General features: G+C 40.3%; 1 protein-coding gene across 10 annotated transcripts in view; it reads left to right on the top strand.

Annotated features, from left to right (window-relative positions):
- RERE (arginine-glutamic acid dipeptide repeats) overlaps positions 1 to 17,768 on the top strand; it is a 449,440-nt gene that overhangs the window by 243,977 nt on the left and 187,695 nt on the right. For all 10 annotated transcript variants that reach the window (XM_044996656.1, XM_044996655.1, XM_044996658.1 and 7 more), the window contains 3 exons: positions 10,304 to 10,352; positions 15,145 to 15,269; positions 16,389 to 16,488. In XM_044996656.1, the coding sequence (XP_044852591.1) occupies positions 10,304 to 10,352; positions 15,145 to 15,269; positions 16,389 to 16,488 (274 nt within the window). The remainder of the gene's footprint in view (positions 1 to 10,303; positions 10,353 to 15,144; positions 15,270 to 16,388; positions 16,489 to 17,768) is intronic.

The following is a 17,768-nucleotide window of genomic DNA, read 5'->3' as shown; positions in this document are numbered from 1 at the left end:
GCAACACAGATAAAGGCAGTCTTAGATTAATACTGAAAAAAGTTTAAAATCTCGGTTACTTTTAATCATTTATGTTGATGGTTTTATTTTTGCATTTCACTCATTTTTGACAGTGGAAATGGATCGGTCAGTTACACTTTTGTTTATAGTTGGGGAGAGTATTTTTAGGACTAAAGCAGCTTCCTACCCCAAATGTAAATCTGATTCAGGAATAAACCCAGTCTCTACCAGAACTTCATGTCCTTGTGGATACCCCTAAGAAGAAGCTGTTTTCCCTGCTGGCTCAGGAAACTTTCCACCTTCTTGCCTCTTCAGAGAGCTGTGTGGATGTGGGATGTTCCTTCTTCCACTTCCTTTATGTCCTGATTCCTAAAGCGGCCAATAAGACGGAACTTACGCTGAAGATACACTGTTGCTACAGGTTTCCTCATTCCAGCATTAGATTTAGTAATTCCAAAATCCATTCCATTTTTAACTAATCCCGAATTTTTTTTATAAATAATATAAGTTTGACTCAAATCCAAAGTGACTCTTGCATTATTTTGCCACATGCATTTTTTTTTTAAAAACAGGGTATTAAAAAAATTCAACATAAACTGTTATCCTTGTTTATAGTCAGCTTTTAGTCACTTTCGTTTTCTGGTTCTATCCTGTATGTCAAGAGGAGATTTCTAATAGAGGAAGGGATCTTAAATCTTGCAGAATGAAGACATAACAAGATCCAGTGGCTGGAAGCTGAACATTCAATTTGGTGCAAATTTTTAACAGTGATGAAAATTAAGCATTGGAGCAAGTTACCAAGTTATGCAGTGGATTCTCCATCCCTTGAAGTCTTTTAGAACAAGATTGCATGTCTTTCTAATGAAAAGTTGTCTCACCCATAACTGTGCCCTGGCTTATGTGAGAGGTCAGACTGATGATCATAATAGTCCCTACTCATCTTAAAATCTGAGGGCTTGTCTACACTACCGCACGGGGTCAGTCTAAGATATGCAACTTCAGCTATGTGACTAGCGTAGCTGAAGTCGATGTACTTAAATCTACTTACCGCAGTGTCTTCACTGTGGTAAGTCAACTGCTTATGCTCTCCTGTAGACTCCACTTGCGCTCCTCGTTCCGGTGGAGTACCAGAGTCAACGGGAGAGAGTTCAGCGGTCGATTTATCGCATCTATACTAGATGTGATAAATCGACCCTCGCTGGATTGATCGCTGCCTGCCGATCTGGCGGTAGTGTAGACAAGCCTTCAGAGTCCTAATTTTGTATCACTTGAGTTTCCAAATTTGTGAATGTTTCAGTTGTGTTTAAAAAAAAAAAGTGAATTGCAATAATATTACATGTTAATAGAAATTAATCACAAAAACTCTTCTAATTGCGTTGTTTTGTACATTAGTGCTCTGCTCACCACTCCTATGTTCACACTATTTTTTTTCAGAGTAAAAATTGGGGCCTTAATCTAGCTGATAGTGTTCCTTTTAAGTTTGAATTTTCTAAGGCAAAATAAAGAAACAAACCACCACCACCAACAAAAAACCACTGCCATGCGCTGCCATAAAGTGTTTGAAATTCGGAAGTGCAGTGATGAAGACTAGTAAGCCAGTTAGTGCTGAACAGGAAGAAGTGTTCATCAGGCTTTGTGGCTTTGTTGTCTTTTATGTTCTTAAGTGTGTGGGTGGTGTGGTAAGGAAAATTTTGAACGCTTTTTTATAGATGCACAATACTAAATAGGAGAGAATGCTATTCTATGAAGCGTCTCTTGAATGATATACTGGTTGCATTCCTGGACTCTTGTTAGCCTCTTGCTAAAATTATGTCACCCCTCTGAAGGGAAACAGGGATAATTTTCCTGTCTCCAATGGAATCTCCCCTCTGGAAACTGCAAGCTCATCCATGCCTGAGATTACTTATAAATATTTCTGAAGAGCAATTTCTTTTGATTCAAGAATGGACCACTTGTTCTAAATGACAAATATTTTCAAAAACTTTTACTCCCTCCTGAGGAATTCCTCCTAGCCACTTCTTCTCAGATTGTACAAAGTTAGCACAAATGAACAATCGCCATAGTTCATCACACTAGTTGTCCATCTAGCCTTCTATCCTGTCTGTGATAGTGGCCAGTTCAGATGCTTCAGTGGAAGGTGCAAGAAACCCATGTAGAATTTTTCTCCTATATTCCGATGCTTTATTTTGTCACTTAGCTAGTTTCTAGTCTTTACTTTACCTTTAATCACGAGTACTAGTATCAATTAATGTAAATTCCAAGTTGCTCTGTTTCTTTGTGTTGATAAACTTCTTCTGGACTCAACTTCTGGTATTTGTACGCTTGCAGGATCTTTTCTTTCCGGACCCAGAGATCTGCTTCTTCTCAGGCTGCCAGAGTTTTTTCTTTGCTTTCTGAAGGTTTTCCTGTGCATTGTGATCTTTTGGATTAGTGCTGTGTGGATGTTGGATGTTGGATGTTGCACTGGAAAGCAGTTTGTGGCAAGCAAGTGTCTAAAAATATTCCCAGAGACCTCCCAAGAGTAGAGCAAAAAAGAGTTTTGGAAAGGTGCATGGTGGATGCAGCATTTAAGCCTGCTTGAAGCCCCGTTTCTGCCTCAGCTTGGTTAATTATAGATCTCAGTATACAGTGATCAGGGAAGATTCTGCCAAACAGGAGAGAGATTTAATCCTCAAGGGTGGCCTAGGATGTTGTCTTATAAATTGGTTTGGTTCTTTAAAAAAACAAAAACAACATTTTTATTGGCACAAAGGCTCCTAACTGTTGGTAGGAGGCACTGTTCTGGGTACCCAAGGAAATTAGTCCTTGAGGGTGCGTCTCAGAGAGGAGATGGTAATAGTGTGGATGGTGACAGCAGCAAAACATAAGTGAGCCTTTGGGTGCATTGTGTGGAGAAATGAGCTGGTGATGTCCACTGGATTAGATACCAAGATCCCCACCTCTCTCTCCTGCTCGTAATCCGGTATAAAAGTATACGATTGTTGCAGCGTATGTTTTTCACATAATGACATTTTAAATTTTGTATTGCTAGATGAGGCAGTATCTGACTCAGCACATCTGTGCAGCATGCGCCTGACTCTTGGCCCCCAAGGTCTATCCCACGTATTTCCTCTCTTTACTGGCAGAATAGAAACAAGGGAATAGTAACTGCCAGGAGCACTAGGTCTGACCATCAGCTTTGAATTTCAGGCTCTCATGTACGTTAGTGATGCCAGAAGAATTGGGCAGTGCAGAGAGGTGCTGTACTTGCTTCCTCAAAACTGCACGTCACCCCCAGTAGTCCTGACCTGAGCCCTGCACAACACTGACCAGCGCGTCAGGTGTGACATGCAGCACCTCTGCTCTTCAGTCCCTGAGCCTGCGCTCCTCGCTCTTCCACTGCTCTTCAACACCCCTCCCTGTTGCAGCCCCCAGCCCACAACAGTTCTTCTAGGGCAGAGGTGGGCAAATGTGGACCGCGGGACCGTCCTGCTGGCCCCTGAGCTCCCGGCTTATCCCCTGCTGGCCCCCCTCCCTCACAGCCTCATCTCGCCACACCGCCAGTGCTCTGGCCTGCTGCTCAGAGCTGGGCTTGGATAAGGGGCAGAGGGTCCTGGGCGGGGCAGTCAGGGGACAGGGAGCGGGGGGTGGTTGGATGGGGCGGAGCAGTCAGGGGATGGGGAACGGGCAGTTGGATAGGTGTGGGAGTCCTGGGGGTCCTGTCAGGGGGCGAGGGTGTGGATATGGGGTGGAGTCCTGGGGGGCGGTCAAGGGGCAGGGGGTCCTGGGACAAGAAGCGGGGAGGGGGGGTTGGATGGGTCAGGGATTCTGAGGGGGGTAGTCGGGGCAGGAAGTGTGAGGGGATGGGGGCCAGGCTGTTTTGGGGAGTCACAGCCTTCCCTACCCGGCCCTCCATGCAGTTTTGCAACTCCGATGTGGCCCTTGGGCCAAAGTTTGCCCACCCCTGTTCTAGGACATTTCAGTCCTGGCGTGAACAACTCCCTGCTATTCTGAAACGGCGTCGTTTCCGTGAGCAGAAACCATCAGTCTTGGGAAACTCTACTAATGGGATGCTGGTTTCTTGCTGCAGATAAATAGATGAGTGACTAAACCAAAAGGGCTAAACTAATTTCTGTGGTGAGCAAAGTTACATACGAACCTAGATCACAAAATAGCCCGACCTAGAAACAAAAAATACTTATTTTTAAACCTAGTGCATTAAGGCTTTGCACCATCCTGTCTTACCTCCTCTTTTTCATTCTCATCTTCACCACTTAACTGCTTTCTTTCAAGGGCACTCGTTGGCCTTGAACCCTCGAACCCCCTATTGCGTTAGGATTGAAAGGACAATGCTTTATTCAAGTGAACATCTCCTAGCTGTTCCGAACAAGCCTCTCCTGGATTAGAGACTGCTAGTGCTTTGCCCTGCTCTGCTACGGATACTTCTGCCTTTTTGATATTCAGTTGCAGGCTTCCATCTCCTTTCTGTCCAGCCCCTGTTTACTTCATAGAATACAATGTTTCCATGGCAACAGGTTACTTTTCAAAGGGAACATCTTGTCATTATATTTAATCCACTGCAGCTGAAGAGGACTGAAATATTAAGTTGTTGTTGCTATGGCTACTGCTTTGTTACATCAGTTTCTTTTGTGTCAGATTTCATATACTGTATGGGGTCCTTTTTTCCCCTTTCCGTGGAATAAACAGAGAGCCCCTTCCTGTTGTTGTAATTGTGCTCCACTGATATAATTTGGCTTCCAAGTCTACAGTCCATTTTCGTTTCTGTAGCAAGAGTTTTCTTCTCATTTTCATACCTTTCTTGGGGTGGTGGAAATTGGCTGAAAAAGTATCTGATAGGAATTATCTGTCTCATGGAGGGGCAAGGGTCTTGCAAGCTGTAGGAAGCGCAAAGCAGTTAGAAAGAGGCCCTCCTCCCCCCAAAAATAATAATTGCAGAACAGTTAATCTCTTCCCTTGCCCCCATCCCACTCCTGTTCCTCAAAAAAAAAAATCTCTTTCCTCTTCCATCTCGTTACTTACCTTTGGGGTCTATGGTATATACTGAGGAAATTGCAAGAGGAATGACAATAAGGGAAAGAGAACATTACGTGGAGAGAAGTGCAAGTATTGGTGATTGGAGGGCATTTTGGGTTTCCCCATCTAACAACATACAAATGCAGTTAGGAAAATGGGAGCCAAGATTTGGATTTAATGTACATTGACAATTATCTCTAGGATGCTGGAGCATAATAAATATTGAGACTTTGCATGAAATGTTTTATTGTTTAAAGTCAATGTAAAGCAAATGAAAGCAATAGCTAGGTGTGGTTAGAATTAACATGAGGTTAAAATAGTATTGATTTCTCTCAGGGGCCTTTGGCTTGTGTTGAAATTACTAGTAGGTTAATAACTACATTTACAGCTTTGTTTAACTCTGTTTGGTTTTTAACAATATGAAAATATTGTGGGTTCCTGTAACTTGTTTTAAAATGAAGAATGCAGAAGAGATGAATCTGATGAGTTTTTTTGGCTGTTTGTACTTAATTCAGTGCTTATGACATGGAGGATTTTACAGTAGGTTTAGCTGCATTCGAACATCCTGTGCATAGGCAACAGTAGCACACCCAAATTTGTCCCCTTGAATCCCTTAGTTCCAATTCTGAGTCTCTTCAGATCTTGCTCATCCTGATGACCTGCATGATAGTTTCGCAATATGGTAAAAGGTCTTTTGAGGAGTCACATGATCTCACTTGTGCACTTAAACCCAGGTCTCCAGCCGTGAGCAGCTAATATATTAACCACTGAACCAGCTGCCCCTTTCCCTCTTTTGGCAGCTGTGATGGATACGTGTTTCTTCTTTCTTTAGATTTCACTCCAGTTCTCAACTTGAGACCTGGCTCAGAACACACTGCATTTTTCAGATATAGAAAAGATGTTTTATTTTTCCAAAAGGAAAAATGGAGGCCCAGAAAATGGCCCAGGGAGTTCTACAGGTTTTTAGTATCTAGTCCAGGAGTCGGCAACCTTTCAGAAGTGGTGTGCCGAGTCTTTCTTTATTCACTCTAATGTACGCATTCACGTGCCAGTGATATATTTTAACGTTTTTAGAAGGTCTCTTTCTATAAGTCTATAATATATAACTAAACTATTGTTGTATGTAAAGTAAATAAGGTTTTTAAAATGTTTAAGAAGCTTCATTTAAAATTAAATTAAAACGCAGAGCCCCCCAGACCAGTGGCCAGGACCCAGACAGTGTAAGTGCCACTGAAAATCAGCTTGCGTGCTGCAGGTTGCCTACCCCTGATCTAGTCCATGGAACATTTATTCTGTTCTGATGTATGCAGTAGTGATATGCAGAGTGTTCTTCTTTCTAGCTGTTCATGTGCCCCTTGCAGAATGAGCTGAGACACTAAAAACTTTCTGCTGATATGCGGAGGCATTTCCAGGCTTGCAGCTTTTAATACCTCCTTGAGTCCCTCTTGCTAGATCTCTTCCGGGGTACTGAGCCCTAGTGCAGAAAGATGCTCAGGAATGAAAGGTGAATTTAGCATCTTGTTTTTCTGACTGCACAGAGCTGTGATAATAAAGGAAGTGGATAATTTACCATAAGTTACAAATTCTCATTCATCATAGGAGGAAACTTTTTTTTAAATAAAAATTGAATTCATTTGAATTGGGTGGTAATTTTTTTATCAACCTCATTTTAAATGGTGGATTTTTAGTTTATGTTGCAGCAAAGAAATGACTGAGTTAGAAAATAAATGTGTACCCTGTATTAAAGCTATATCTTTGTGTACATGCAGATATTCTTAGATTAGAGGAATACATTTTGATAGGTACTTAATCCTTTATGTGGACTAGTAGTTTTAGGGAGCATTTTGGCATTTAACTTTTTGGTGCTTATTTTTGTAGCAGGAAAGACGCATCGGGCTAGTGGTTAAAACACGGGACTGGGATTTCTGATGACTGGTTTCTATTCCTGGCTGTGACAAACTCCCTGTGTGGCCTTCATCTTCCTGTGCCTCAATTTTGTCATCTGTAAAATGGGGATGCATAAAAATTGCCTACTTCACAAATGGAGGTTTAATTTATTGTTTGTAAAATACTTTGAGACCATTGGATGGAAAGTGCTGTAGAAGTGCAAATGGATGCTAAAAAATTTCCATGATTCTTAATGTGCTCTTGTCAGTTCGAGTTGGATTTTCTTGTTTTAATACAGGTTAGCATTCACTGTCTTGATTTTTGGTTTTAGAATTGAGAGAAAACGTTACTAATTTCTTCATCCTTAATTCATCCCAATGTGCCTACAACGGCCACTGGGGAACGTATGGGTCAGTAACTAACCTCATGTACTTTTGCCATACTTTACAGGGACTAGATACATGGTTTAAGTCAAGGTTTATGTATTTACTTTTCCCATATGAATCAGATAAAATTATTTATATATATATATGCAGACAGTTCTCTTAAATAATTTTCTGGAGTCTGCTCATGACCTAGCATCATTTTAGTGTCTTGCAGTTACTGAGATTTTGTGCTCAAAAGTTTGTATGAGTACATTTAAATGGACTGACTGCAGTAATTGTCTCTCTTATATAATGTGTCTAAATGTAATATTTTGAATTACAGGAATTAATACTAAAATAAATAAAATTTATACATATATATTTATACATATAATAAAATAGTTTTTAAAATAGAGTTCTTGCAGAACTGTCACTCCTTAAGATATTTAAACCTCTTTGGAGTTTGTTGCACTCCTTAATACGTTTTGTTAGGGTCCTGAAGAGCAATGCAGTATCTCTAGCTGTAGCTGCATTATGTGACCACAAGCACATATGTAAGCAAAGAGCATTTATTGAGTCTGATTGGTCAGAAAGACTCAGCGCCTGATATTCCAGACAAAGTCAATGGCAGTCAGGTTGCTCAGCTCCTCTGAGAATTATGCCATATGTATTAAACTGATTTGCAAAAGTGTAGCTCCTAAAAGATGGGCTTAGCCAATAAACTCTATTTTCAGTGTTGGTCGTGTCTGTCTGCTGGTGATATTTCAATAAATGTTAGCAAACAAAAGAGGTTGAGAGAGGAGAATAAAGATGCAGATTTACTTGCCCATTTTTTTTCCTCCAGAAGTTTAAGAAATGATTTCCATGCTGTCAGATTGCTGTGCTGGCTGTATTGTTGCCTTAGAGAATATAGAACTTCCTTCATTCTTGAGCTACTCCAAGTATTTCCGTAATAGCATTAAAGAGAGAGTTGATTTTTCTTCTTTCAATATATGGTGACACTTCGTCTGCAACCAGCAACTGTGTAATTGGTACATATCCCTTTGGAGTAAAAATCTTTGCTGCTAGACTGAGTAAAGGTATTCCACTGGAAACTTGTAGTTTTTACTTGCTTACAAATACCGTTGCAGCATGGCTGAATGAAGTGAGAGTCCCTTCATACATGATTTTGTAGGAAAGTGCCTTTTTTTGGATAAACCCAGTCAAAACTCATTTAATTTTGTCTAAGACCAGGTACTACTGGTGAAACTGACTTTCTCTTTTGCAGCCATTCCAACGGATGTTCTCATCTGATTTTAGCAAATCAATAATAGTAATTTCTAAAGGTTTCCAGGGCCAGGCCTAGGCAATATTTGGATAGAAGACCATGGTAACTCATAACTGATGGGTCAGTAGGTGGCACCCTTTGTATATTATGTGGGAGGTGTCGTCTTCTGAATAAAGAATAAGGAGTATGTCCTAATTCCATGTCAGTTTTTTGCAAATGCAGGGTTATCTCTTCTGATGGATAATTGCATTCCACCTAGCACTTATTTATATTTTGATCTACAATCTGCAAAAGCAGTCCCTCCTCTTCTTCCTGCTCTTTTTTGCAACACCTTTTACTATTCTGGGAATGCTGTATGAACTGGATGGTAATTTCTTGTGCTCAGCTTACTCTAGTGCTCTAAACACTTCAAGAAAAATGTAGCATGAAGTTTTCATTTCAGATACAATTTTTGGGGGATGAAAACAGGCTCAAAAGCTTTCTTAAGGCACGCTGATGTTAACCCAATATAGGACTGCGAGCTGGTGCCTAGAGGGCAGTCCGTATCTCCTGGGTTTCCCTGTTGCAGCAATCAGCCAGTGGGGCAGTACCTGTGAGGATGGATCTCATTGGAGATGCCTTGTCCCTGCAACAGGTTTTTTGAGTTGGCTGGCTAGGGCACAGGGAAGTTGATACTATCAAACAAGCCACAAGAGGGCTCCTTCCTTCTGTGCCCTCCACTGGAAATTATTATTGATAATACCATAGCACTCAGAAGCCTTAGTTATGGACCAGGACTGCGTGGTGCTTGACATTGTACAAACACAGAATACAAAAAACAGTCCTTGACCCAAAGATCAACTCCTTCCCTTCCCCTCCTTCCCCGATTTCCACCTGGGTAGGTATTGATTTGCAGGTTGGTGTTGCAAACCCATAGAGGTCAGGTGGTTTTGGGAAGTTTCCTTTTTCCCTAAGACTTAGTAAAAAGCAACAAAGAGTCCGGTGGCACCTTATAGAAGCTTTCGTGGGTGAATACCCACTTCGTCAAGCACTTTCACCCATGAAAGCTTGTGCTCCAATAGGTCTGTTAGTCTATAAGGTACCACAGGACTCTTTGTCGCTTTTTACAAGATCCAGACTAACACGGCTACCCCTCTGATACCTAAGACCTTGACAGGTGTCCCCAAGAAGTTACTGTGTTACAGAATTAATAAAGCTGCAGCCACTTGGCCAGAAATTCCAGATCTGTCTTCATTGGCCTCTTCCATTCACAAAGTTCACTGCTATGTTGAGCGTATCCATTGTTTCTACTTTAATGGTGCATTATTATTACTGCTTTTCAGCATGCATCGCAAACATAATATCAAAAGGGTTTTTGTGTTGGTACAGTATATACATTATCACATTTTTGTTCGTTGTGTATTAATGGTCTTCTTCAGTCAAATAGGCAAAAGGTATATAGCAAGATCTAGTGATTAGAAATTGAAGCCAGACAAACTCAGAGTCGGAAAAGGTGCAGATTTTTTTTAACAATGAGGGTAAAGAACCATTGAGAGAACTTACCAAGGGTTGTGGTAGATTCTCTGTCATTAGCAGTTTTTAAATCAAGATTGGATGCTTTTCTAAAAGATAGGCTGTAGTTCAAACAAATTCAGGCAAGTCCTGTGTTATAGAGCTGGTCTATAAAAGATCACATTGGACCCTTCTGGTCTTCTATGAATCTGTGTGCAATAATACAAAGTTTTGTTAGTTATAAGCTCTACTCACGGATGCTCTTTGTCTTTCATGGTAGGAGGCTGAACAGCACCCAGGGCGAGATCAGAGTTGGACCCAGCCATCAGGTAAAGGATTTGATTGTTTTAATTGTTTGAAAAGTCTAACGGGTTATAGCAATTTAATTAGCTCAAGGAATATGGACTCAAAATTGTGTGTGTATGTATATATAAGCATCTAAAATATAATATACATAATTAGATACTTGCACATGAGCATTTCGTTAGAATTATCTATTACTCCCAGTATCAGCATAGTAAACAGGACTGTTCTTCTGCACAGGCTGTAATTTTAATGACACTTTTCAGCAAAAAATATTGTTATATACTACTGTAGGACTGAAGGAATCAGGTCTGCTATTGGAAAGTATGGGAAATCAGAAAAAAATTGTCTCATTAAAATTAATACATTTTCAGCTGAATTTGAGTACTAAATTTGCCCAACATTTAAAAAAAAAATTGAACTTAACAGTAACGGAAAGTTATTTTTCATATGTTTTCAGAATCTTCTAATCTTACTTTACAGCAAATTAAGATGGTAGCTTGCTGTTTGCTTTATTTAAGACATTTACCTTGTTTTTTAGTTATTTACTGAAGATAAACAAAATGGAGTCATAGATTGGCTTAGTGTCCCTTAGAAACAGGGAAAGTCATCAAAATCTGCCAAATGCAAGAGAACGAGATTGGAAGGCCAGAGAACGTTATGTTCAAACTTCTGCAAAGTTTCAAGGCAGCAAGGAGTGTGGAGAATGGAGTCTAGCTTTTGTGCTGTATGTGTAATTGATAATAGACTGTATAATATTGTCAAGAATGTCTGTTAATGGGGTTGTGATGATTGCAGGGCTGACTGTACTCTCGTCTCTTCCTGGTCTTTCTCAAAGCACCCCACAGGGATTAGGCCTGGAGACTTTAGCTGTACTGGGTCAGCGTTCCACAATTCTCTCTCTCAGATTAAGCCCTAGGCTACAGTACACTGTTTTTACCTTGCAGGTCTGACTGAATTTGAGAGACTGCTCCTTTTCAAACCATTCAAAGTGTTCTTTTGATCTCCTGTGTTCTCTGGACCCCTTCCTGTCTTGGCATTTACTCTTAACTCATGTTTTGGCTGAGAAGTGTCCTGTCTTGAGCTATTGTTTCTCCTTTCTGCTTGTTTTTTCCCAATAGTCCCCTGTTAAACTAAACCAATATATTTGTCCAGGAAACTTCTCAGTAACCAGGTCAACATACACTATTCAAAAGTTATTACAGACCAGCTCTAAATCTGTCATGGTTGTAAAGGGATGGTTTCCTTCTTGGAGGCAAGTAATGACCCCAACAAGGTATTAAGACAAGTGGACGATAGCATGCTTTTGGTTGTGTTCTTACTAAACCATTTTCCTTCACTTCTGCTTTGTACTGGCTGTTGTTGGTACAGGATAAAATCCTCTTTCTGAAGCAATGATTTTAGCTTTGGTGCTACAGTAAATTTATTGATTTAACCCCTTCAAGATTGTAGGAGTGGAAGCTTATCTGTCTAGGACAAAAAAAAATGGCAAAAAATCCTCCCAGTGCCAAAAGGTTGTTTAAAATAAATTAAATTCAGAAATGATATAGAGCATAGTTTAATTTTGGGGCACCAAAGCTCAGGAGGATTATCAAGATCTTCTTGCTGGTCATGCCCTCTTCGCACATGGACTTACGGTTGTAGTATCTTCTTTGCCTTTTGTAGGAACTTTATGATGCAGTTGATGTTTGACCTCCTGACCCTGTAAAGACAGGGGAGGTTTAGATCTTTGATTCAGAAGCCCTGAGTCCATTCTTTGAGTGCATTGTTAGATCTGTTGGTTGTGAAAGATGAGAGGAACTGAGAAGCTTGTAAAACCACTGTGGTGCCTCGGTCATTTCTGGTTGTCATAATACAGAGTGAGGAAGTAGGGATTGCAACATCATAGCATTATGGCTGATTGACTGAGACAAACCGCTGCTGGATGTGGCTTTAGGGAAGGGTAAAAGCTCTTAGTTTGTTCTAACTTATTTGGGAAAATCTTTCCTGACTGTTGTAGGTAATCTGCTTGTACAGGAGCATGGACAGAGCTAGAATTAATTTGACATGTTAGGGCAAATCCTTCTAATGGGAGTTAAGAGCATTCATCCCCTTGTAAGATTGGGCCCTTGAGAGATATTCAGGCGGTGTTATCCATCCAGACTCCTTTTTCATAGATTCCAGTACTAGAAGGGACTACTGTGATCATCTAGTCTGACCTCCATAGAACTTCCCCAAACTAATTTCTATCACCCATCTTTTAGAAGAACATCCCATCTTGGTTTAGAAATTGCTAGTGATGGAGAATCCACCACAACCTTTGATAAGTTGTTCCAATGGTTAATTACCCTCACTCTTAAAAATTTAAGCCCCATTTCCAGTTTGAATTTGTCTAGCTTCACCTTCCATCCGTTGGAATGTGCACCTTTGTCTCCTAGGTTGACGATCCCACTACCAAATATTTGTTCCCCATGTCGGTACTTATAGATTGTAATCAAGGCTCCCCATAACCTTCTTTTTGTTAAGCTAAATAGATCCCATTAAACAACTTGACTCAGTTATTTCTTGTGAAAGTTGAAGAATGTACATTCTGTGTAGCATCCTGGAGTATACTTGGTTTAAAAAACAGCCCCAAAAAAGTGACTAAAGCATATGTTACTTTTTTAATTAACGATACTGGCATTACTGTACTTGGTACTTCCAAAGCTACTCTCATCTGAAGCTATCAGTGTACTTTACAGACATTCTTCATCTACCCTGTGAGGTGTATTTATGAGCTAGATGTTACAGATGGAAAAACTTGGGACAAGGAAGAGTAATGTGAGGTACCTTCATGTTTGGTTGCCTGACTTTTGAGACGCTTAAGGCCCATGCGCAGCGGTGCAGAGCACCCACCTCTGCCAATAACTTCAGTGGGTGTTGGAGATGCTCAATCTTATGAATGTAAAACTCCAGTTGGGCACCTAAAATAAGGGAATATTTTCAGAAGCGTCCTAAGGTTGCTTGTCCAAGGTCAGCATATGTATTGGGGTGTGTTTTCACTGGGAGGAAGAAAAGGTATTTTCTTAACCTGACTTAGCTAACTTGAGGTCCTAGTGAAGAGGCAGTTTGTAGGTTTCGCACAGTTTAGCAGGTCAAATAAAAGACTAGGCTCCCCCGTAGTCTTTAATTTGACCTGCTAGCACGTGTGAAAACAATAAGCTGCTTTGTCTTCTGTAGGATTTTTACCTCAAGTTAGTTAACATGAAGAACAAACCTTTCTTCTCTGGCAAAGACAAATCCTGATGACAGATCCAGGATTAGAACCTAGGAATCCTGACTCTGAGCCACTACTCTAGCCAGTAGACAACAGTGCCTTTTTATTGAGATTATAAACTTTTGGGGGCAGGAATAGTCTGTGTATGTACAGTACCTAGCACAGTGGAGTCCTGGACCATGACTTGGGACTACTGTAATAAAAGTGTGTTCTGGTTGCAACAATGCCCTGTTTTAAGATTCACAGAGCTATATGTGGGATTTTGGTCTGTGAGTAGGACTTCTAGGCACAGTGGTAATTCAAATACTATATTATGGTGATAGATGAAGGAAAACAACAAATGTTTACTATATGCTCACTATGCTGCCTACGTCAGGTGTCTGGTTTGCCAACAGCTTTGTGACATGACCCATTAAAGAGATTCGTTTTTGGAAACACGGTAATGAAGCATGTTGGTCCTAGGGTATGAGAGGATGCTAGTTTGTTTAAGTACCGTGGCTGCTGGAAGCAGGTGCACAGCGTGTGTATGTCTAATACACATCTCCACTGGCCATGGCGGCTGTAATGTCTGCTTATCCTTCAGCAGCAGAAAATTTCAGTCACAAATCCATTTTCCTAGTGAAGAAGTAAAAAAATACATTTTGGAAAGCAGAAAATGAAAGACATCTGAACTGATGACTTCTAATTACTGGCTGTATATAAATATTGCCTTTCAAAAATGTTTAGAATTGTAACTGTAAGAGGTAATTAAAAGGTTTAAAAGCTGTTTCCAAAAATGCTCTCCACTATCTTGTCCTATTGCTGCAGATGAATAAAGATGCTAATTGGGTCTCTTGGTACATTTGATGGCGAGGTCATTTCCCTGAGCTATCTTGCTTTCTGCAAATTTCCTTGGGTCATTTTGGGGTTTTAATGATTTGCTAAGGCCTTATTTGTAAATATAAAACGTGGTTTTTTATTGAGGAGTTAAAATGAAATAGATACCTCCCTAGGTAGTCATATGTTTGCCTCCTTTCATATTTATGTATTATGTGCATACAGTTTATCCTGCCAAACAGTGGTTAGAATGGTTTCCTTTTAACAAGTGGAAACAGCTTGTTTTCCCCTTCAACAGAGGTTAAACTATCCCATGTTTGTGAAGGTGCTTTAATTTTTGTACGACAGAGGACGATGCTCACAGTATGAGTTTTTAAAATGGTTTGAAATAACTCCAGGCCATGGTGCTTGCACTGAGATGCTTGTGCCTGAAATGTGTATCCTAAAGGCTTCCCTGTAAGTGCAATAGGAGATGGTGCTACCCAGTGATGTGTGCCAGCTGATGTTACCGTTTTTTGAAAAAGGGAGGAAGCATGATCTTTAATTAAGGCATAAGACTAGGAGGCAGTAGATCTGGGTTTAATTACCGGTACTGCCACCAATTTCCCATGAAACCTTGGGCGAGTCACTTAGCCTGTCATTGCCTTAGTTTCTCCATCAGTGCAATGGGGATGATAACACGTCCCTCACAGAGAACGCCTATGTACAGTCTATTAGTATGATTGTTATCAACACTGTTTGTTTTAACTCTGTTTCAATTTTTGTAGGCCAAGCTTCCAGACTTGCAGCCGTTTCCTTCTCTGGATGGTGACACTGTGACACAACATGAAGAACTTGTGTGGATGCCAGGGGTCAATGACTGTGACCTGCTCATGTACCTCAGGGCAGCAAGGTACATGAAGCCAAGATAACCCAGCTTCCCCAGAGCACTCAAGCTGTAATGTGGGACATAGCCTAAGAAGGTTGGGCTAAGGTTGTTGCCCATCGTCCTGTGTAGAGGCGATATTACATTAGAATGTTAAGAAGTTGATTTTTTTTTAGGTTGGGAGCCAATGTCAAGATGTGATGGTGTTAGGCTAGCTCCAAAGCTATTTTGGGTCACAAAGGAATGTCACATTGGGCTGTCTCTTTTGGATTGAAAACAAAGTAATTATATGTACAACATATCCCTCAAACCACTGAGGGATAGCTCAGTGGTTTGGGCATTGGCCTGCTAAACCCAGGGGTGTGAGCTCAATCCTTGAGGGGTCATTTAGGGATCTGGGGCAAAAATCTGGCTGGGGATTGATCTTGCTTTGAGCAGGGGGTTGGACTAGATGACCTCCTGAGGTCCCTTCCAACCCAGATATTCCATTCCATGATAAACAGTGATGTAATATCTAAAGTGTACAGGTCAATTAGGGAAGTAAAAGCTGTGAATAAAATAACTGTGACAGTATAGAATTCCTTCCTGTAGTAAATATTCTTTTGGGAACACTAGGTTGCATAGCTAAGATTCACCCTAATACTATGAACTGTGCCTAGGGAGTTGGATCAAACAATTTAGATCTTTATACATAAAGATCAGGCTCCCAAAATAGTGGATCAGGCATTAACTCAGGACGTGTGGATAAATAATCATTTTTAATTTGTAATAAACTAATGACTTGGCACCCTACGGTTAGTTCCAAGACAGCTTGCTGACTTAATTAAACTAAAATTATGATGACAGGTAAGCTGTCTGGGGCAGGACTGCATCCTCATATGAGGTGGTATTCCTAGCACAATGCCGATTGGGCCTCTGGGTGCTACAGTAATGAAGAATTAAATTATGCTAATATCATCTTGGAGTGAGTCTTTGAATAATACCTTGAAAATTATCCAGTACTAAAAATAGCCCAATACTGAAGACATGCAGGTGGGCAAAACAGAGCCCTGAAAATGGTGATTTACAATGTAAATAGCATCTGTATATTGCATAATGTGTGCAATTAGAGGATGAATTGTTTCATTTTATTTTTTAACTATAAAGGAGCATGGCAGCTTTTGCAGGGATGTGTGATGGAGGATCCACAGAAGATGGCTGCGTTGCAGCCTCTCGCGATGACACTACGCTCAATGCACTCAACACAGTAAGTATCCAGAAGTGTTGACTCTGTAAAAGAGTTACCTAGTTTTATTTCATTTTAAGGGGCCATCTAATGTATGCAGCACATGGATAACAGATGTATTAACCCTTAACTAGAGCATGTCTGGAGTCATAGCATGATCTCATCAGTAGCCTGGGACTTACTAACTTCATGCTACTCAACACTTCATAGTTACCTCCTCAATCATCTAGTTTTCCAAGTGAGTATTTTAGAGAGAGAAATTATTGTTCTGTATTATAATCAGTTCACATGGGTCATCCCAGATTTAATTGTTATCTTCCGAAGTTTCCATAAAACATAGGGGATGCCTGACCTGACCATTGGTCCTTTCAATCATCCATTTGGCGCCTAACAAATACCTGGTCTTTCATAAAGGAAGAGAAACCGATAATGCACTCAATTGCCTATTGTCCAGTTCTTTATATGTGGGGAAGGATCTCCTGACCATTCCACAGTGATCACTTGGAAGCATGTGATTTGATTCTCTCTCCTGTTAACTTATCTTTCATGGCTACAAATGCTGTTAGTGGCCCTCAAAAATATATAGCTCTTCTTAAAATCCAGTTACAGTAGTTGATTCTATGTTTTTGGTACTGAACAGTACCAGCTGACTCTATATGTAACATAAATATTGCATTTTATTAAGAATAAATGTACATGTAATTTCATGGAGTGTCCTGTTCATGTTTTAAGGAACAGGCTGAAAAAATTGTCTTGTGTGACTGCCGTATTTTTCAATAACTCAGTAAAATCTCATCTAGTTCTTCTTTCAAGGCTAAATAATCCTAGTTTTTGGAGTCTTGCCACACAACTGATTAATTTAGTTGACCTTTTATTGAATATTTTCCATCTCCACTATTTCCTCCTTAACTTGCAATTTTTCTACTCTGGAAAGTGACGAGAGTAAAAATGGCACAACTTTACTTATTGGGTCTGTTCCCTATATCTATGCAGAGTTGTATCTGCCGACTTTAGTGACAGAGGATGTTTTTATTTGTTTTTTAATATCTGTTCAACCTGCCAAGCAAATCCGATTGGGAATGAGCAGTTGTGTTGTTTCATTTTGTGCATAATCTACAAAATTATTTTGCTAAATTCCAATCACTCACACCTAGGAAAGCTCACCGAAGGTAATGGGGCTTGTGCATCTGTAAGTGAGATCCTAATTTGGCCTGCAGAGCCTTTAGTACTGGTGATCACATGCAAGCTGGAAAAAAAACCCAGCTTGACTCTTACAGTTATGTCTACGTTGCAGTTAGACA

The sequence above is a fragment of the Mauremys mutica genome, chromosome 21, assembly GCF_020497125.1.
Source record: "Mauremys mutica isolate MM-2020 ecotype Southern chromosome 21, ASM2049712v1, whole genome shotgun sequence".
NCBI lineage: Eukaryota > Metazoa > Chordata > Testudines > Geoemydidae > Mauremys > Mauremys mutica.
This window is presented reverse-complemented; position numbering and strand designations above follow the sequence as displayed.